Source organism: Erinaceus europaeus, chromosome 22, assembly GCF_950295315.1.
Source record: "Erinaceus europaeus chromosome 22, mEriEur2.1, whole genome shotgun sequence".
Classification (NCBI taxonomy): Eukaryota; Metazoa; Chordata; class Mammalia; order Eulipotyphla; family Erinaceidae; genus Erinaceus; species Erinaceus europaeus.
The window spans coordinates 17,394,626-17,417,529 of record NC_080183.1 but is presented as its reverse complement, the minus strand read 5'-3'; the positions used below and the strand labels follow the sequence as shown (position 1 = coordinate 17,417,529).

The 22,904-nt window shown below is 43.9% G+C and overlaps 1 protein-coding gene across 3 annotated transcripts in view; it reads right to left on the bottom strand.

Moving 5' to 3' along the window:
- LOC103123725 (neurexin-3-beta) overlaps window positions 1-22,904 on the bottom strand; it is a 455,087-nt gene that overhangs the window by 271,135 nt on the left and 161,048 nt on the right. For all 3 annotated transcript variants that reach the window (XM_060181344.1, XM_060181343.1, XM_060181345.1), the window contains exon 2: window positions 4,713-4,894. In XM_060181344.1, the coding sequence (XP_060037327.1) occupies window positions 4,713-4,894 (182 nt within the window). The remainder of the gene's footprint in view (window positions 1-4,712; window positions 4,895-22,904) is intronic.

Sequence of the window (22,904 nt, the reverse complement as noted above, 5' to 3'; positions counted from 1 at the left end):
AGGGGTGGAAGGAGGCCTGGAGATTTGCAGGGCAGCAGAGGCAAGCACTTCCTGGAACTCCTTTCTCTAGGTCCCACTTTGTATACAGGAAAGTGGCTATAACATGACACTGCTCCACCAAACCTACAAGGAGGTCAAGGGATACTTGTCTCTTGCAAATCATAGCAGAAGTTGTTCAATTATTGAGCAGATTAATTCCTTAACAATATATTTCAAAGCAGGAAAAATTATACTGAAAGTAATAACTCAAAAAATTTTAAAAACCCTGCCTTAAAGCACATTCTTCCCACATTGTCCTTACACACACACACACACACACACACACACACACACACACACACACACCCCGGAATGGGTTTGCCTTTGCCAATCACATTCCATTTGTGACATCGTTAAAATAATGAGCAATCACTAACACAGAAAATCAAATAGCACATTGCACAAATGCAAACAAAAATAAAGGAAGAAATACAAGCTCAGTGGAGGCGAATAATCTCTGAATCATTTTAGCCTCGTGGTGTGCTCTGTTTTTAAAGCTCCAACTCTTGCTCAACACTTATTATCAAAGTCTATTTAACCACCATGAGGTCCAGAGGAGTGGGAGGACTTTAGGTTAAAAGAAAGCAGAGAGAGAGAGAGAGAGAGAGAAAGAAAAGCCTCGTGTTCCCTTGGCTGCAAAAACAGATAATCTAGCAAATTCTGAAACCAGAAAAGAAAACTGTGATTGTCCGCCTCTGTTGTTGGAGCCACTTTCTGCTTTTCTTCCCGGCGCCTCCTGCCTTCGGCTTCCGCAGCTTTCTCCACCCACATCTGCCACCCTCCGGCCGCCTCCGCCCCAGATAGAATGATCACCCCTAACTAGTCATGGCCGTTTCTCCTCCTTCCTCCCTGAGTCTCCAAACACAATGCAAACACGGTCGGAGCAGCTGACATCAGCATGGTGGATGGAGGGATCATAAGAAGCTTAAACAAATGAGTCACACCAGCCCCACGGAATATAAACTGCGCACATTTCCTGACGAATTCTATCATGTGCGGATTTCAGGTGGCACGTGAAAAGGAATGAGGTTTACACCTGTGCAGTCCGGTGGCAGCCTGATTCTGTCCACAAGGCCCACCCTCCCTCGATGCAGGTCCTGAGGGCACTGCCATGACTCCCAGTACCCCCAGATTACCTGTCACTGCCCTAAACTTTCCCGACAGAAAGCACTAAGCACTGCGAGCTGGTGTCCACCGCTGCTCAGGACACCCTGTTCCAGAGTAGAGCTCAGAGTCCCCTGGTGCTCTTAGAAGAGTTGTTTCTCTTCCTTCAAATAAGCTAGCATGGGAGCCAAGAGACTCTATTCCAGTGAGATTGTTAGCGCTGCTCATGACACTTCACGAATGCTAACAGAGGGAGGCTGGGCGGTGGCACACCTGCGTGAGCACACATAGGAAAAACGCAAGGACTGGTGCAAGAATCTGGGTTCCAGCCCCGGCTCCCCACCTGCAGGGAGGAAGCTTCACAAGTGGTGAAGCAGGTCTGCAAGTCTCTCTCTCTCTTTCTCTCTCTCTCCCCCTCACTCTCTCTCAATTTCTCTGTCTTATCCAATAAAATGGAAAAAAATGGGCGCCAGGAATAGTGGATTCTCAGTGCTGACATCAAACCCCGGTGACAACCACCAAGAGGCAAAAAAAAAAAAGCCAAGAAAATATTCTACCGTGTCAGCTCAGAAATGACACTCTCCATTCCCTCCCTCCCTCCCTCCCTCTCTCTCTCTCTCTCTCTCTCTCTCTCACACACACACACACACACACACACACACACACACACACACACACACACACAGGTCAGCATTTATAGTTTGCTTTTGACCAGTTTACTAGCTTGATCACCATTCGGAAGAATCTGCCTTAAAGGCACTTCCACAATGAAGACCCACACTTGCAGGGTGAAACATCCAGCTCCTAGTTGAATCCCATCTCAAGCAGATCCATTTTCTCACCCCCAGGCCGTGGTCCCTCTTTTTCTTCCCCATCCCTGAGATAAATACTTTTCTTGTCTGGCATCGTTGTCTCTTTTGCTTTCCAGAAGTTTTCACTTTGTTAGGGAAACCACGTGGTTCAAACAAATCTTTCACGTCCCATCCAAACCTTTTCACTTTCATGTAAAGGCCCTTGCGTTACTATCTTTTTGTTTCGAGTAACTTGCTCGTTCAAAGGAGCAGACTGAACCCATGCTGTACACGCTGTAAGAATGTCAAAGACATTATGGTTTCATTTCCCTGGCTCATCTATTCAATGTCTAAAACACGAATGAAGCGTTTTAATCCCCAGAATGGTACCGGAGTTAGTTTGCCCTCTTGAGTGTAGATACTAATGATAGTTCACTAGGGAACAAAAGATCCTCTAAGATTTTGAAACCAATGAAGTGTCAAGAGAAATGTACACACTACCAAGCTCATACCAGAATGAGATGTTTTCATCACATTTTTGTAGGATTTTTTTTCTCTAAAAATATCAGGTAACATCATTTCCCACCCCACCCTCAAAAACGAAACGAAAAAGCCTCTTGAAATCTCTCCCAGAATCTATGAAATGCAAGTTTCTCTGTAGTTTCCACAGAGCCCAAGGGGACCTACACATTTAGATGTGCGAGTTTTCATATTTCTGCCCTTTTTTTTTTGAAAGAAAATGATATTGTGCCATAGTCAGACCTAATGCATCATGTTTATGTAGAGTACAAATACTAATGGATCCAAACTAATGTATATTATTTGAACCTCCCAATATGCTTACAGGCATGCTCTTTTCAAAGACACCAGAGGAATGACTGAGCTTCATAAGCTCTCTTTAAAATACAATATGATGGAACGTTACAGCTCCTGATGAAAGTTCCCAGGGTTTTCATAGCAATTTTGGGAAAACACTCCCAATTTGAAGTACGCTGTCAGAAAGTGAGGAAACATTGCTCTTAAAAGTAGAGACGCTTCACAAAGCACAGATAGGGAGGAGTGGCTCGACTGGTAACACATTATCCTGTTCGAAATGGATGCTCACAGCAGTGCCAAATGCTATTTTTCTTAGTAAGTCATACTGAACGCAAAAGGAGATGAATCACCTCGAAAATGCGAGTGAACTGGTAATAATAGCCTAGTTAGAGCTGCCGTGAAGGAGTCATTAAGTTATATGCAGCATAAATCTCACCGAGTTTTGTAAATGATGGTGGTTCTTAGAGGCCAAATAAAGACAAACCGTGCTAACGCTGACGGCAAGGCTTTCCAAAATGCTGGAGCTCAGACACAAAGTGCTCTCCAGTAACAGAAGAATCTGATGAAGTGTGAAAGTGCAGAATCAAGTCAAGACCCCTCTTCTGCACTTTACAGCTATCGCTCCTAGCCAGCCTCTCCTGAAGTTCGCTAGTGGGATCTTCCTCTGCTCTGACACACCGACGGCAGACCACTCTACTCTGAGCTGCTCCTGTTTTAAGGACGGCTGGATGACAGGTGCTGCTTCAAGCAGATGCCTGCTGCACGTACCTCTAGCCAGCCACCTCCGACTCCAGAGACGAGCAGTGAAATCTCACCCTGGTCTCTCCTGGATGAGAATGGCCCATTAGCAAGGCTGCGATTTGAAGATTCTCTGGGAAAAAGTCTGTTCCTTCCTATTTAGAAGTTGGTAGAAATCCCCAGCTGATCTTGCCTCCTGTTTTTCTTCTCTCTCTCTCTCTCTCTCTCTCTCTCTCTCTCTCTCTCTCCCTCTCTCTCTCTCTCTCCCCTCCCCTCTCTGCTACTTAAACCAAATTCTTCCTGCTCCAAATTAAATCCATTCTTTCCAGCCTTGTCACTGCTAACTAATGAGAACGATTCCTCTCTTTACTCTAGGTACTTATGAATAAGAACCATGGCCTCCCTTCGCCCACTTTCTTAACTGCAGGCAGTACAGGTGATAAAATGGGTTAATTGTTGCTATAAAGATATTTTCTAGGCTCATAATGAAGTGCTTTTTTTTCCCCCCTCTCCAAATCATTTTAATTTCTTCAAATCACACTGTGTTCTCAGTGGCCTCCAGCTACTGAGGACTCAATCCATTGGCGCCCATATTTACAAACAAGATGGCAGCCTGGCAACACTCAGCGATGCCCCATCTGGGTCTCTGCCTGGTCCCTCTGCCGCCCCACCCTCTTGGGTCTCGATTTTTAGCAGCACATCCTTTATAACTCTACAAGGAGATCTGCAGCCAAAACCAAGACTCATCCAGACACACATGCAGCCTCTTCCTTATAATTCAACAAGCAAAGTTTTGTCCCCCAATCTTTCTATCCGGCCCTTTAGAGATAGGCATCAGCAAGGACCCTCACGCCAGGGTATCGCTCCTATGCGTGACTGATTTTGTTTCTCTGCTGCATCTGCCTGCTTAGGGTGAATACACCAGGCAAAATCTCTTATTCATGTCTAAACAGTGTGCTAAAAGTTCCCGGATAGGTCGAATGAAACACAGAGTCGAAATGAGAGCTAGGGAGGGAAGACTGTATAGATGTCATTCCTGTGACACACTGTAAACATCAAAAAAAAAAAAAAAACCCAACAAAACACCAACCCTGTTGACATATCAAGAGGCTGTGAAACACTCTGGCAATTGGATAAAACCATTTGCCTAGATTTACTGCATTCGAACCAGCTCAGAACATCAGGGAGACAGAGACAGGATGGCGGCAGAGGCCCAGTACTCACTATGTGAAGCTGGAGGAAGTCACCCAGGCCCGGCGCACTGTCGATCCGCACCAAGATGCCGTCCTTCACGGTGGTGCTGAAGCCGACGGCCAGGCGGTCAGAGCGCGTGCTGGGCCTGTCGTTGGCCGGCCAGGTGTAGAGGATCAGGCCCCCGCTCTTCCCAAAGATGTACGTGGCGCCAGCTGTGAAGGCAAGGAGCGGAGTGGTCAGGGCTGAGGCGTGCTGGGGACACACACTAGGAAGCCAAACCTACAGAAGCACACGCACCCGCCTCCTGTTAGCATTCGGTCACTACCACGCGCGCCATCCAGAGCTGGGGAGGACGGCCACCGCCCCAGACTGAAGACGTGACGTGACCACAGTGGACACACAGCAGAGCAGACGTTGACTGAGGGGCTCCTGACATCCTAGAAGCCAGGCAGCAGCACGGTGGGGCAGAGCCCAGGTATACTCTGACAACGTCCCCCTCTTTCTCAGAGGCAGAACAAGTGAAGTCAGTTTTCAAAAGGCTTCTGGGAATTATTTTGGTCACTTTAAAAAACAAAACCAAACCCAGGACACTGTTCAGCTCTGGCTTATGGTGGGGGTAGACTGAACCTGCGAATACAGAGCTTCAGACAGGAGAATCTCTTTGCATGACCATTATGCTATCTCCCCCACCCCATTACCTTTATACAACAACAGGATAGTGAAGAGGCAGGTCCTCTTATTCTCTTCGTCACCTAGCCGCACGCTTCTTCTCAGTGTGTGTGTGTGTGTGTGTGTGTGTGGGGGGGGGGGGTAGTTAGAAGGAACCGACACATAGCAATGACCTTGGACTACCTGCTGCTCTCGGATCAGTCAGACATGCCTAGAACTACTCTGGGTTCCACTGGTCAGGATATTTTGAGAGCTAAGAGTTGGGGGGGGATTAGTCTGCTATAACACACTACACAATTCTTGTTCCCATGGTTATAGGTATGTTCCTTATCGTCTAACGTTACTCCAAGTTCAGAGACCATAGGTTCTATGTGTTTTCCCACCGAAGACAGCCCGGTCCTTGAAACCATCTTCAGGCAAGGACGGATAAGCGTCTGCGATTCTTATCATCGACTGACAATCTTAAATGGGTCCTTGCATATTTACAGGGAATATTGGGTCGAATTATGTTGTTTGGGGAAGAAATGAGCTCTTCAGATTGTTTAGAAATGATAACTCAAATCGCTGCGTGACTAGAATGGGGAATGTATGTTGTATGTCCTATTTTTAAGCATCAGGCCACTTACATTCTGGGGTATATGTAATTTGTCCTTTTACTGAAAAGTCACTATCCTTTCGGCTCCAGGGTGCTGTGTAAATAACGGTACCATAACAAAGGTTTTCCTTTTATGAATTTTCCAGTTCCCAGGGGATGGTCTCTGCAAAGCCCTCTGCAGTCACCTGGAGTGTTGATGATTGTAGCACACACCGTTTCTGATTAATTCTATATGCAAAACAATGCCCACCCCTCTGTATCTATCCACAAACACCCTCAAAGCTCCTTAAAATTAAAAATGTGGCTGTAATGATTTACCCTTTATATCTCTCCATCTGTGAAGAATTTAAATAGCACCCTTCCTGTGCATGATTACAAATGTCACCACCACTCTCTATAGTCCTTACTTGGGAAACTGAAGGTTACTCTGTGATTCATGCATAAAACCATCCCCCAAATGCATATCCACTGGTGACATTTTATGGCAATATATAAAAAGCCATAGCTTATCCTATCTTACATAGAGAGCAGACTCTGCCACAGAGATGAACCCATGCACTGTGAAAAGAACAAGCAAAGAGTTGGTAACAGCGACTGACAGACATGCAGCTCTGCAGTTTGTAAGTCATTTTCAGATTCATTAACTGGATCTTCACAAGACTTCTATGTGATATTTAATTTACTAGCATTGCCTGGAAACAGAGACTCGCAAATCAAACCGAGACAAACGGCAGTGAGCTGGCAAAATGGAGCATGCGGAGAGCTTGTAGATTTGCCATGTGTGTGACCCCTGTTGGAGTCTGGGCCCCACTGCGCTGAGAGGAGCGTTAGTGCTGTAGTCTCTCTCTCAGTATCTCTCTCAATCTGACTCTATCCAAATAAATAGATGAATGGTGAATGCCCCAGTCTCCAAACCCTGTGCTCACACCCAAGCACTCAGAGCTTAACCTGACCTAAGAAGAAGCTCGACCAGAGACCCAGAGTCGGCTACCTTTGCTCTCCGTACGTCATCTCAGAAGATGAAAACAAATGAGAACAAAATGCAGCCCCCAAGACAATGGCACATTTTAGAAACTACGTTTCTTAGCATACACATAATCTTAATACAAATTCCGCTTTGATTTTTCCTGTTTCTCTATTTTACGCACTGTGTTTTTCAAGATGCAGAGGGTAAACATATAAACCTTCTGATATATAGTAGGTAGGAAGACAAGCTTTCAGTGTTTCGATAGAGAATAAAGACTTCATTCTGATCCTGGGGATATATCCCAAGGGTCCAAACCCAAACCCAAACCCACCCAAAAAAATCTGTGTGCACCTGTGTTCATAGCAGCACAATCTGTACCAGCCAAAGCCTGGAAGTAACCCAGGAGTTACACACGAGTGGCTCAGCAAGTTGAGGTCTAGATACACAACAGATACTACTCAGGGCTTAAAAACAATGAATTCACTCTTCACCCCATCTTGGATGGAGCTTGAAGGAACCGTGTTAAGTGAGATCAGCCAGAAAGAGCAGGATGAATATGGGATGGTCTCCCTCATAGACAGAAGTTGAAAAACAAGATCAGAAGGGAAAACACAAGCAGAACCTGGACTGGAGTTGGTGTGTTTCACCAAAGTAAAAGACTGTGGGGTGGGGGTGGGGGTGGGGGTGGGGGTTGGGGCAGGGTTCAGGTCCTGGAACAGGATGGCAGAGGAGGACCTGGTGGGGGCTGAATTGTTATGTGGAGATGCTAGGCATGTACAAACTATGGTATTATATTGTAGACTGTAAACCATTAATCCCCCAGTGAAGAAATTAAAAAAATAAATTTTCATTCTGACATGAACATAAGTAGGTGCAGAATTCTGTTAGCATTTTTATCATTTCTGTTGTTCTGAAGTTTGAACTATGTTAGTTATTTCTAAATAAGTACTTAGCGTGTGGCTTATTCTATATTGTCGGAATACACCTAGAAAGAAGCATTCTGGGTGGGAGCAGATAGCATAGAGGTCATGCAAAAAGACTCTCATGCCTGAGGCTCTGAAGTCCCAGGTTCAATCCCGCACACCACCATAGGCCAGAGCTGTGCAGTGCTCCAGTGTTCCTTTCTGTGTCTCTCTCTCTCTCTCCGCATCTCTCTCAAAAATAAAATAAATAGAATACTTTAAAAAATAAATGAAATGTTAAAAAAGAAGCATTCTTGAAACTGAATTTACTATTAATACCAAGTTAAAAAAATAATAATAAGCCCTGTTAACGTCCATAACCCAAAGCTAATATTAGAGGAAGCTAGCTATGTGCCTCCTATGATAATGCTATTTTTTTCTCTGTAGCTCCCTCTGCCATCTTTTGCGGTTTTAAAAATAATACATGGGAGTCGGGTGGTGGCGCAGCAGGTTAAGCGTAGGTGGCACAAAGCATAAGGACCGACGGAAGGATCCCGGCTCAAGCCCCCAGCTCAAGCCCCCTGCAGGGGAGTCGCTTCACAAGCGGTGAAGCAGGTCTGCAGGTGTCTGTCTTTCTCTCCCCCTCTCTGTCTTCCCCGCCTCTCTCCATTTCTCTCTGTCCTATCCAACAACGACAACAACAATAACTATAATAAAACAACAAGGGCAACAAAAGGGAATTCATTTAAAAAAATAAATAATACATGACTGCTCTTATTCTGAACACAAAGAGCCTAGAGGTCTTTTCAAGTTAAACCTTTTCAAGTAAAACGTTGATTTTGTTGAAGTGTGGATCGCAGATCAATGTTTTGGAGACCATACCAGGAACCCCAAGGTCTCTCTTACTCCATGAAGGCCTCGATTTCTGAGCTGCACAACACCACAGACCCTCTCCAGGATTCATGTGTCTCACTGTTGGCTTCTCACTGTGTCCACCTTGCTGCTGAGGCCATGCTAGAGGCATTTCTCATCAATCATCATGTAAATGTCCTGCTTGCCTACGAAATGTGATCAACTCAAATGAAGAAAGCAGTGCTATGGTGGTATTCCCACCGCTGAGCACACACCGCAGGGCTGGCAGGTTTGCAAGCAGGAAGGTTATGCTGCTGCTGTTGCTGAGTCAAGCAACAGTGTTTCAAGAGGAAAGCAGCCGTCTCCACCAACCAAGGCGAGGCGAATACCGGCTTTGAGGCGATCGTCGTTGACAAAGAAAATACGTCATTGAACCTACAAGTTTTTTTGTCTCAGAAGCACCAGAAATGTGTTTGGCTTTTTTGTTACAATGCACAGGGACCTTTGTACAAGCTCCTGACCCCACCTGTAAGGAGAAAGCTTTCTGAGTGGAGAAGCAGGGCTTCAGGTCTCTCTCTCTCTCTCTCTCTCTCTGCCTTCCATCTTGATCTCTGGCTGTCTCTACCCAACAAATAAATAAAGATTAAAAAATTAAATATGCTGGTTAAATAGGTGATCTACAATGTCTCAAGGAGAGTGAAAAAAAGGCTACTTTTACACTATTTTTCAAACATTTCTCCAATAAATAATTCTTAAATATTCAATGAAAACTGTTGCTTACTTTACTAGACTCTAATTGTATTAAAATAATTTTGATTTTTTAATTTTGTTTTTTATTGGATAAAGACAGAAAAATTGAGAGAGGAGAGGTAGACAGAGGAAGAGACAGAGACACCCACAGCCCTGTTCACCACTTGTGAAGCTTTCCCCCTGCAGGTGGGGACCAGGGGCTTGAACGGGCCCTTGGGCACTGTAGTGCGTGCTTAACCGGGCATGCCACCAACAAGGCCCCTAATTTAATTTGTGATGGAAACTCCAGGTTTCCTTATTTAAGACCAATTGAGTACACAGTGTTGCTTTTGTTTAGGCTTGGCTGAAACATTATGAATGACATTGCTCTAGTTTTCTTTTGGTTTTAAATCTTCATTATTTACTTATTAGAGACATAGGAGGAGGGAGAGAGAGAGGGAGAGAGGAAGGGAGAGAGAGGGGATAGGGGGAGGGCACTCAGGAAAGTTCTTGGCACTCATGTGTCTGTGTTTCCAAGTTCCCTACTCCCTATTCCCCTTTATTGATTATACTTTCATCAATCTTACTCACATTCACATTCTTTAGAGTAAGCTGTCAAATCATTTTAGTAAAATAAATGAATTACCAGTGAGATAAAATGCATTATGCCTGAAGATACAGTTACTACTATTAAATTAAGTTTTCCTGTGTATCAATTACCATATAGCTAATAAAACCAATATGGGTAACATTTGTAATTGACAGATATCTCTACAAGCAAATGCAGACAGAAAGCTCAAGGACTTACAAAGACAGCTGACCTGAAGAATACCATTTCTCTACTTCTTCATTTTTCCCCACAAGTTCCTTCCATTGATTCTGTTTGGGGCTGCTGTGTACACATCATAGGACAGTTGGTTTTCAAATTGGTTCTTTGATTGTATCTCATTCTCTGGTTCTTTCCCCAAGACCCACTGAAGGGTTAATGGCAAGTGTTTTTCAAATTGTTTTTTTTAGTTAAAGAAAGAGGTTCAAAGAGACTGAGTGATGGGTCTAGTGTTAAGTGTTGGAGTTAGGATATCCTGTAGATCCTTGGAAAGAAGCTTCTCTAAAGAATTTCTTGGAGGAACAGGTGGTGGTGCACTTGATTGAGCGCACATGTTACAATGTGCAAGGACCCAGGCTCCAGCCCCAGTCCCCACCTGCAGGGGGAAAGCTTTGCAAGTGGTGAAGCAGGGCTGCAGGGGTCTCTGTCTCTCTCCCTCTTTATCACCCTCTTCCCTCTCAATTTCTGGCTGTGTCTATTCAACAAATAGATAAAGATAATTTAAAAAAATAAAATAATGGATTTCTTGGAGCCTAGGAGCTCCTGTGGGGTTGGGTGGGGTGAATAACAGAGATGAAACTACGAAGAGCAGAACTTGAGCGTCACAGAGGGAGTCAGGAGCCAGTAGAAATGAAAGAGATTGTACAAACATCTCTGCAGTGCATTTAGTAAGCGGATGCTAGTCTGCTCTATTTTGTCTTCTCTGATTTTTTTCTAAAAATAAAGAACAAAACCTAAGATATACTAGTCCTCAGTAAAGCAAGACTGAAGGGTGCGGACATTAAGGGAGAAACCTCATCTATTTTAAAGAACATCCTTTATCTCCGGCAAACAAATGGCCAGATTTACTTCAGCCAACTGAGAAACCGACAGCGTGGCCTAAATATCAACTTTATCATCAAGGACAGCCAAGACACACTGCTAAAAACAATTCTTAGTTGAGATGGGTATCCCCACCTTATGGAGAAACATCTCCCTCTCTTTGAAAGGAAGAATGATTGAAATCTGATGGTATTAAGCCAGAAAACACATAAATAACATTTCAGAACATGTCCCAGTATTATGATTTTCACTCAAAATACTTCCTGGCAGAACAAATATTGACTTAGCTTAGTACGACATCTGCGTGGTGGCGCTGGAACTCAAGTGTGTGTGCTGAGGGAAGCCCTTATGGATCCCAGCTCACCGCAACGCTTCTGCTCTAAGAGTCGGCAGAGGAATATATACAGCCAAATAAATAAAATTCCACCTACAACCCACAATCTTACATGAACAAAAAGTCTTTCATTATTTATTTCTGGTGGTACGTATCATCGGGAAGAGACATTCTGTAGGCCGGTCAGTGACATACCTGGTTGAGAGTACATGTTAGCACATGCAAGGACTTGGGCTCAATCCCCTGGTTCCCACCAGTAGGGGGAAAGCTTCCGGAGCTGGGAAGCAGGGCTGTGGGCATCTCTCTTTCTCTCTATCTTCTCTATCTTCCCCTCCCCTCTCAATTTCTCTATTTACTATCAAGAAGAAAGAAAAATAGAAAGAAGGAAAGAAAGATAGAAAGAAGGAAAAGAGAAATAAATGAAATATATATATCTACATTTATTCTGGATAATGAAATCATATGCTAAGTCTACTATCATATCAATATGCTTGCTTAGGCGTTTTATTGAGAAAGCTATCAGGGCCTATCCAGAATTTCTATTTATAGAAATTTATATTCTGTGCTATTTATAAAAGGGACCCCATCTATTTAGTCTATTCAGGTGTTTTACTTTTGTAATTCCGTATAGTATACAAATAAACTAAAATAAAACCGCACATCATTTATGGAAAGATTCATATGTGTCTTTCTGAGTCTTAGAGGCAGTAAGTTCTCAGAGACTCAGTAGTTGAGAGAAACATTTTAAGAAGTTCTTTTCACTCAACAGACTCCAGGATTTTTCCCTAAAAAAAAAAATGGCATGTAGAATATGTAATACTTTACCCATTGAAATAGACCTAAAAAGATTTCCAGGGACTAGAAATAGATGCCCTCATTCCGCAAAGCATTTTCCTGAGCTCACTGTCCTTTTGGGGTATACGTTTCTTTTGCAAACCTTTCCAATTCAAATCATCTCAGTTACTAATGCTAGCAGAACATCAGTGTCCAGATTACTTCATCTGTGTGAGATATTATATGTGGGATGCATTAGAATATGCCAAATTCCTTTAGGAATTCTCACCTCAGTGAATGTGTTTGCTTCCTAGGATGGTGCCAACAAGGTCCCACAGAGCTTGAACAATAGATGTTGTTTTTGTCTGAATACAGCATGTATAATTCTGAGGCCAAGGTAGCAAAGGGGCTCATTGCTTCCAAGTTCTAGCAGGGTTATTAAAGGCTGGATTTTCTGTTTCATCATCCTATGCCCTCCCCTCTTTACTCAGAAGGGTCCTAATTTCCTCCATCAATTTAAGTTTACCCGAGCACTATTTAACTTTGGCTTATGTTGGTACCAAAGTCTTGCAACCCAGAAACTCGGGCAGGAAAGTCTTTTTAAATAACCACTATGCTATCTCCAGGGCCTTATGTTCTTATTCTTATAATGATACTAATGATATTGGACGCTATGCCCTCACTTTAGCTGATCAATCAGGCAGGAAAGTCTTTTTAAATAACCACTATGCTATCTCCAGGGCCTTACGTTCTTATTCTTATAATGATATTGGACGCTGTCCTCACTTTAGCTGATTAATCTACCTGTAGAGACTGCATTCGTAAATCCAGATGTTAGGGAGCCTTTACCCAGGGACAGTTACATTCTAGGACACTCAGAGTTGTCACTTCAACCTGTGGACTTGGTGTGAACATAATTTATTCCACAACTACACCAGTTAAACTAATGGAAGCTGCAAATAATAACCTGGAAGGTGGTTCCGTGGAGAAAGCATTAGGTTCTCAAGCCTGAGGTCGGTCCAGTGTTCAGTTCCTGGCATATCTCTTTCTCTCTCTCCCTTCTCTCTTTTATATCTCATTGCCACCAGGGTTATCTCTGGGCCTCGACGCTGGCACTACAAATCCACTGCTCCTGGCAGCCTTTTTTCTTCTTTATACTTTAATTTTATTTGACCGTACAGAGAGCAATTGAGAGGGAAGGGGAGATAGAGAGGAAGAGAGAGGCAGTCAGGCAGTGGTGCACCGGGTTAAGTGCAAATAGTACTAAGTGCAAGTACCTGTACAAGCCCCCAGCTCCACACCTGCAGGGGGTAGGGAGGAGTCGCAGGTCTGCAGGTGTCTGTCTTTCTTTCCTTCCCTCTGTCTACTCTTCCCTGCCATCTCTCTCTGTCCTATCCAGAGAGAGAGAGAGAGAGAGACCAAAACAAAAGGCCACCAGAAGCAGTGGATTCGTAGTACCAGCACTGAACCCTAGCAACTGGAGCCAAACCACTAAATAAATAAAGGAAAGGGGGAGGGAGGGAGGGCAGGGGAGAGAGGGAGAGAGGGAGAGAGGGAGAGAGGGAGAGAGAGAGAGAGAGAGAGCTACAGACCTGCTTCACCACTCAGGAAGCATTCCTCTGCAGATGGGGAGCAGGGGCTCAAACTTGGGTCATGGTGCATGGCAATATGTGTGCTTGACAATAAGTCAATAAATCATTGTTTAAAATGTGACAAGACAACATGCCTGCGATATAAAGGAATTAGAAAGTTACTCCAAAGCTGCCTGAGGCAACAATGTCCATCCTTAGCACTGTGTCAGACTGTCTTCCTAACATGCTCACGCGGGCTCTGCCTTTTTCTGAGCATCCGAGTGGAGATAAAGGCCAGCAATTTTCTAACAGGCAACAAGGCTAAATTAGAAATGAAAACAAAAAGCAGCTCTATTCTGTCACAATGGACATGACGATCATTTTATTTGACTTAAGTGACAGCTGGTTTAACACCAGGCTGAGCCATGTAGGCAGCAAGGTCAGGCGGCTGACTGTCCCTGGTGTGTGACGTCCACACCACACTCATCAGCTCCAAGTCGGGAAGGCTGGGCTCTGTAATGGGGGTATGTCAGTGGTGGTGTCACAGTCAGCTTAATTGGATTTGTATGACCCAGCCACCTTCTGATAAAACACAATAGAACAAGTCCAGGCGATCGTACCACATTCAGGTTTAAGAAAAGAAACACAATGAAAATGGAGGCTCATTCTGCACCTGGAGCTCCCGGGGGGCAGGACTGTCTGACTGATCAGCAACTAGCACAGAAACAAATGCTGTTGAATTCGTCAGTGACCCCCACACAGTCACGTCTCCACACGGCCATCAAGACCTGTCTCCAGTAAGCCATCTTGACTTCTCTTTCTCTCCCTTTCTTTCTTTCTTTCTTTCTTTCTTTCTTTCTTTCTTTCCTTCTCTCTCTCTCACTCTCTCTCTCTCTCTCTCTCTCTCTCTCTCTCCTTCCCTGCCTCCTTTCCTTCCTCCCTTTCATTGGCATGTTTATCTCAATGTGGAAATACTTTACTAATTAGCCTTCATAACACCTTAGACAATGAGGTATGGCGCAGTTTCCACTTTTTAAAAGAATCACCCCCACAAAGCACTTTTTATGCATGGCTTTTCCGTGGTTAGTTTTGGCAGACTACACACACACACACACACACACACACACACACACACACACACACTCCAGTTCTTAGTCAGATAGTTTTATGCTTTTTACACTTCACTCAGTTCCTATGTCAGACTGCAAACTGGCTTAGAAAACACACATACACATGCACGCACGCACAGGCACACACTCACACGCATATGTGCACGCACACACGCACACACGCACACTCACGCACACGCGCGCACACACACACACACACACACACACACACACACACACACACCCTAGATTCAACCTCACGTGAATGTAGCAGCTCTGGCTCACGGTCCAGAGATCAAACCTGGGACTTTGGAGCCTCAGCATGACAGCCTCTTTGCATAACCACTATGCTACCCACCCACACCCTGAAGTGGGATCTATGTAAACAGGAGTGGTGACACTCTGCTTTACGGAGATCTAAACAAGCTCAAGGGACACAATATACTTGTCTTTGGGCAAAATAGAAGTGACTGAAAAGAAAAAACACGATCATTTTTTAATTACTCACAAACTTACTGAGTAGTATTTTTTCCCACAAAACTTATTCCTGCTGATGATATCTCAGGAGAAACGGAATAAAATGAAGGTTCAGAGACTACTGATATGCCTCCTTCTGCTTTTATTTCACAGCTTTGAAACAGCTTCTCTAATAAGAGCACTCGGGGAAATTCTGAGTACTGAGTGTTCTCTGAAACAGAAATACCGGTGAAGCCTAGCTGCTTGTTCCCAGAATTTTGCTTTAAATGTCTTGGTGATAAGATTTCCCATTTTCACAGAGATGAGAGACTGAAGCCTTTGGTGTATTTGAGGGTTTCATTTATTTATCTATCTATTTATTTATTTGTTTATTTATTTATTTTTTAGACACCTGCAGACCTGCGTCACCACTTATGAAGTGACTCCCCTGCAGGTGGGGAGCTGGGGGCTCAAACCGGGATCCTTAGGCCACGTGCGCTTAACCCACTGCACTACTGCCCGATGACATCTGAGGCTCTAATTTACAAAGCATGGTTTTATTGGAAAATTGGTGAATCTTTTTGAAATGAGTGACAAGAAAGGCAGGACCAGGCGGTGGCACAGCTGGTTGAGTGCACGTGTTGCAGTGTGTAAGGGTACAGGCTCCAGACCCCGGTCTCCACCTGCATGGGGAAAGCTTTGCGAGTGGTGAAATACTCCTTCGCCATCCTCTTCCCTCTTGATTTCTGGCTGTCTCTCTCCAATAAATAAATATAGATTTTAATAATAAAAAAGCATAAGAAAGACACTTCAACTGTAACACGCCATGCTCTTATCCTGAAACAGCTATAAATCTTTACTTAACCTCAGTTTACCCATGGCTGCAAGACAGCACAGAGGCCAGGCAGTGGCGCACCTGGTTTAGGGCTCACATTACTGTGCGCAAGGACCCAGGTTCAAGCCTCTGGTCCCCGCCTGCAGGGGGAGAGCTTCATAAGCAGTGAAGCGGGGCTGCAGGAGTCTCTCTGTCTCTCTTTCTGTTTCTTTCCACCTCCCTCCATATTTCTCTCTGACTCTATCAATAATAAAGAAATAAAAAGGTTGAAAAATATGAGGACACATCTCCTGCCTACTCTTCTTCAACTGCGGAAGGTCTGAAGTAGTTCCCGTGTGCCACACTCGAAGCTCTAGGAAGGGTTCAGGATTCCTACATTAGGGCGATCCCTTCAGAGATTCCGGCACTTGTACTAGACTTCAGTACTCTACCTCCCAGAGCCATGTTCCGTCTGCGTCTGGAAATATTTAAGCCCCTTCACAGAGAAGTAAATGTTTGCTCCTATTATCAGTCATGTGCTTTGAACGGAAATTATGAAGCGCTTGACAGATTCTGCTCACTGTGTAGACATAACGGGTCGGGAAGCAGTAGAGCACATGCTGTCACAGTGTGTAAGGACTGGAGTTGAAACATCCTGTCCTCCCTGCAAGGGAAGGGCAGCTCTGAAGGAGCAGAGGCAGGACGGCAGGTGCGTGTGGCTCTCTCTCCGTCCCTGTCTCCCACAATTCCTCCCTGTTTCTATCCAGAATACTCAAATAAGCAGAATGTAAAAAAAGAAAAGAAAAGGAATGGCTAAGATATGGTAAATTCACCCGAGCTGGGTCAATCAGAGCAGTCCATTGCCATATATTTAGTTAGTTAGTTAGTTAGTTAGTTAGTTAGTTAGTTAGTTATAATCTGGGGCCAGAGGAAGATGCCTTCATCCTTCTTGCCAATGATGAATAAAGTGATCCCATACAAGACAGTCACAGTGGTCATACCTCCTGCCACAGGGAGAGAACTGTGAGAACACGTATCCTCACTCAGTAAACACAAGCTATTGAGCCAAGAGTTAGACAGAGAGAGGAGACTCTATTTTCTAAGTTTTTTTAAACTACACCGTGCCCTCTTAACACCATCAATAAGATTTTTCAGATTGATAATTTAGGTGAAAAAGAAAAAAATATATATATATATATGACAAGATTAGATCCTTAACCAGGATTGCATTTTTTAAATCCTTACTGGCTTAATGGAATGATAAAATCAAAATCCCATTTCTAGAATTTTTGCTCAACTTGATGTTAATCACCGTGCTGTGAACTTGCCTGACTTTCTTTCTCCTAGGAGGCTCAGTGACTACTTGTCAGCTAGCTGAATGTCCCCTTCACTGGACAACAGAGACTCCTGGACAGTAAAGAGTTTCTGGAACTGCTGCAGGTTCTGTAAGCCATGCGAGTGAAACGAGTGTTTGCTGAATAAACCGACAATGAATGAGGAAGATCCACTAACAGGTCGCCGTGGATATTAACTTAAGAAAAGAGACCCAGTCAGTAGATCATCTGCACTGCAAACTAAGTGGGTAAAGGTTCTATTGACAATGAAATCCTTCACGGTCTCAAAACCTGGGTTGGGTAAGATGCTTTAGCTGTACAGATGCACATATGGGCATACAACACAGATATTAACCAACAAAAAAACAAAAAACACGGATCATCAGAATATAAACAGACAGGGGAGTCCGGTGGTAGCACGGCGGGTTAAGTGCACGTGGCGCAAAGTTCAAGGTCCGGCATAAGCATCCAGGTTCGAGCCCCCGGCTCCCCACCTGCAGGGGAGTCACTTCACAGGTGGTGAAGCAGGTCTGCAGGTGTCTGTCTTTCTCTCCCCACCCTCGTCTCCCCCTCCTCTCTCCATTTCTCTCCGTCCTATCCAACAACGACATCAGTAACAACAATAACTACAACAATGAAAAAAAAATAAACAAGGGCAACAAAAGGGAATAAGTAAGTAAATAAACATTAAAAAACAGGGGAAGTTAATTAAAAAGTATATAAACAGACAGATTTATAGGAAGTTCTAAAAAGTCACAGACAAAACTTTACCTATATGAAAAATTCCTGAGATAATAAGAAATAGAAAATCGATGCAGATGCAGCCGGTATTGTGAAGACACTCCTATGCAAATAACTAAACTATGTCCCAGCCCCGGCTCCCCGCCTGCAGGGGCCCGTTCTCCAGCGGTGAAGCAGGGCTGCAGGTTTCTCTCCCCTATCTCTTCCTCCTCCCCTCTCAATTTCTCTCTGTCCTATCTAATAAAAATAATATATGGCCATCAGAAACAGATTCATAGTGCCGGCACAGAACCCCAGCAATAACCCTGGAGGCAAATAAATAAATAAATAAGTAAAGAAAGAAAAGCCAGTAGACGCCAGGAGACAGTAGAAAGCGCTTACTGCCACACAGGAAGGAGACCTGACTTCAAGCCTCCAGCCACCCCTCCAGCTGCAGAGGGGAAGCTTCAAGAGCTACGAGGTAATTCTGCAGGTAGCTCTCTTTCTCTATTCTATTTACCTCCCCCATCTCAATTTCTCTCTGTCTTATCAAATAATACATAAATAAATCACTATGTCATCATTAACACAAGTTGAATTTTATCCAGCAGAATGTTAAAAAACAAACAAAAAAAAACCCTCAAATCCCAAAACGTCCACTTTCAATAGTCAAAAATAACAAAAGTAATGAAGTCAGAAATAACAAAAGTAAATGAGGAAACCAAGTCATAAACTGCACAGGAGCTCCAGCCAATGACAGGCTTCACTGAAATCTAAAATGATCTTTTATGCGATTTCAGGGGGTAGATTTGAAAGCCAGATGAGACTGATATTTCTAGGAATGACCTAATCTTCAAATATTTCTAGAAGTCCTTAATGGGTGAATGGCTAGAGAAATAAGTGACTGGAAAAGCGATTCAAGTTCTACTCTTTAAATCAGACTATTCTTTCCACCCAAATATGATGTAGTTTTCAAAGCAAAGCCCATCCCCAAGTTGTATGAATTACATTAAACACAGGAAAAGCGAGAAACCTTAATTCCTTTCGATTTACATTTTATTTCCAGAACTTTTCCCCTAATGAAAGCCTGCCATCTTTTTTTGTTTGTTTCTATAAATATGTTGTTTTTAAACTCAACATATTATTGAAATCACTATAGTCTACATTTAAGCTAAACTAATGTCATATGTTAATGATACATCACAAAATTGGGAATAAATTCCTTGTACAAAATAAAATGAAAATATGTCAAAGGGAAAAAAAATTACTGAGTCTTGAGTGAAGGAGTGTCTGCTTCATTTTATTCTATACTTTTGACTTTTTAAAGATTTATTTATAGGGGGCAGCTGGTGGCACACCTGGTTAGGCGCACACATCACAGTGTACAAGGACCCGGGTTCAAGCCCCTGGTCCCCACCTGTAGGGGGGAAGCCTCACGAGTGGTGAAGCAGGACTGCAGGTGTCTCTCTGTCTCTTCCCCTATCTCTCCCTCCCCTCTAAAATTTTTCCTATTTATCCAATAATAATTACATTAAAATTAATAAAATGCAATGATTTTTAAAAATGTATCTGAGATGTACAATGAGAGTGGAATGAAAGTGAGAGGAAGAGAGAGAGAGAGAGAGAGAGAGAGAGAGAGAGAGAGAGAACCACAGCACCATTCAGCTCGGACATATGTCCGCAGTACAAGCTGCTGTCCTAACGGGCTCAGCTGGGTCTCTGGCCTGTCCGCCTTGTTCTAAAGGTCAAGGACATTATAGCTGGAGATGGTGAGCCGAGGGAGGTGTGAGACGGCGCCGCACATCTGGGGAATGCAGGGAGGGTCAGCCCTTGCCTGTGGCACATACATACTCTTTTTGGTTTTAACCGTTTTTCTTTTTAGTATGTATTTATTTATTCCCTTTTTGTTGCCTTTGTTATAGTTATTATTGTTGTTGATGTCATCGTTGTTCCTTCCTCTCTCTCTCTCTCTCTCTCTCTCTCTCTCTCTCTCTTTCTTTCATGAGAACCCTGAGAGGTCAGAGTTGCACACTGACTTATCCACTATTAGGAAGCAAACTCCAGACCTCTACCACTGCACCACAACCTAGGCCATAGGTTTAAGTCTTCTTCAGACGAAGACGGTCTATAGTCAGGAGTTAAAAGCAACCCATATGGACCAAGGTTGACTCCTGATTGCTGGGCACTTTTTAAATTCTTTTTTTTATTATTATTATCTTTATTGAATAGAGACAGTCAGAAATCAAGAGGGAAGAGGATGGGAGAGAGGGAGAGAGACAGAGAGACATCTGCAGCCCTGCTTCACCACTCATAAAGCTTTCCCCCTGCAGGTGGGGACTGGGGGCTCAAACCTGGGTCCTTGAGCGCTGTAACATGTGCGCTCTATCAGGTGCACCACCACTGGAGCTGTCAGACAACATTTCAAATTATTTTACTTTTTTCATAATAAGATAGAAAGAAACTGAGCGATGAGGGAAGAGAGAGTGAGAAGGAGAGAGAGAGAGAGAGAGAAGGAGAGACACCTGCAGCATTGCTTCACTGTCTCTGAAGCTTGTTCCCCTCTGCAGGGGACTGGGGGCTTGGGCCTGGTTCCTTGTGCATGTCAACACGTGCACCAAACAGATGTGCCCGGCTTAGCCCCCGTCAGGCAATTTTCATCATCCACTCAATAAAATTTTCTCTCTCACCTCTTATCAATGGACACAAGCATCTTCTTCATATTATTTAACAATTTTGTAATTAACGTTTTCCTTAAGTAAAGCTGATTTCCGTCAGATGTGTAAGCTCTGGTTTTCTTGATCATCCTCAGATTACCAGCATAGAGCTTCTGTTTTTCCTTTTATTATTTTTAGCAAGATAATGGTGCTCAACTACTCTCTGGGAGTTCTCATCCTACTTGCCTGACTAAATGCATTTCAACCACACCACCCTCCATCTCAATCTATCAAATTGCTCTAGACATCTTCTCTCTCCCTTGGGAATGCATCTATTCCCTAGGTTCAGATTGAAAAAAACCTTATTTATTTCTCACCCTGAACCTGGTGGAAGACAAATGCATTCTGCCTATCCCTCTAGCCCACAGACCGCCTGAGTAAGTGACTTTCCCCACCAGGTCCTGGCCTTCTGCTTTTATTCACCAAACCATGCAGCAAGTCTCCAAAAACTAATTTCCCCGGCCCCCGTCTTAGTTCAGTGATGATAACTGGAGCATTGATTCAACAGCACAGATATGACATTCTGCAAATAAACAGCAGTCACTGTCAGCAAAGCTTGAAGATTTGTTATGATGGATATATTCAGACACACCAGTCTCTTTTTAGAAAATGCAATTTTATGGCAAAATACAAGATAATTGGTCTTTAGCTCTTGCAATAAACTCAGATAGCACCTGCCATATTTAAATTAATACAGTGCTTCTCCCCGTTAGATGAGGCCTTCTGATTAAGTCAATCATGTGCAAAGATTCGGTGCTCACATGCACTTAGATTAAAAGCCTTTTTTTTTTTTTTTTAATGTGGGTTACTTTTCCTTCTTTCTTTCTTTTTTTATGATGTGATACTTGTCCATCTAGGAGGTAAAGGAAATTGAAAGCTCTTTATTCAGCCATATATCCTGTCTGGCCTTATCTCAGAGCCTCAGATGCTCCTTCACATTGTGTCGTATGTGTGACAGGTTTGATCGGACACCAGAAGGTTCTCCAAAGCAATGACCTGGCATTTGAAGCCTCCCCGAGATCACACATGTGCGTCCCTCCGAAGATGTATTCCTTTTCCTGTTGTCCTCCTTCCTTCTGGCTCTGGCTGCCACTGTGCAGATGAAGAGGCTCAGAGCGCAGCGTCACCCCTTTTAATCTCTCTCCAACCTGCGGCAGGAAGGGGTCGGACCCAAAGGGCTGAAGCGAGAGAAAGTAAAGCGGCCAGGCTGGCGTTTCCCTCAGTCCTCCCACGTCCAAAGACAGTGTGGAAAATCCAGGAGAGAAGGGGTTCCTTCTGGATGAGAAATGAAGGTGCAAAGCTTCCCAGCGCTCGCACTGGGTGGGGCTGGTGTTCTGGGACACAACCGGTGTGACTGAGCCGCTAAGCTCTCTCTAAAGGGAGTTTCTTGACTGTTCATGCCCTATGGTCATGCTGTTTCTGAGTATGCCCACTGGACATGAGGGCGATCTCCCTCTCTCTCTCTCTCTCTCTCTCTCCCCCTCTCTCTTTCCCTGTCTCTCCTCCCTCTCCCTGTGTGTGTAGCTTTTTCTCTATATATCTCTCATTAAGAAGAAAGAGAGGTGGGGATAGATAGCATTATGGTTATGCAAAGAGACACTAATACCTGATGCGCTGTGGTCCCAAGTTCAATCCTCCCCACACCCCCAGCACCACCATTAAACAGAGCTGAGCACTCTGGTAAAAATAAATAAATAAATAAACAAACAAACTATGTTTAGTGGTCCAGGAGGTGGTGCAGTGGATAAAGCATTAGAATCTCAAGCATGAGGTCCCAAGTTCAAAGCCAGGCAGCATATTTACCAGAGGGATGTCTGGTTTTCTCTCTCTCTCTCCTATCTCTCTCATTGATAAATAAATACAATCTTTAAAAAAAGTAAGGAAGAAATGAAGAGAGAGAGGAAGGAAGGGAGAGCGAGAAAAAAAAAAAAAAAAAGACAAGTCAAAGGACAGCATGGGATCGCGTCAGTGTTTATCCCAGGTGTGCAGCTCGGTCAGGCGTGTAAGGGCCAGAAGCCTCAGCGCTGGACACAC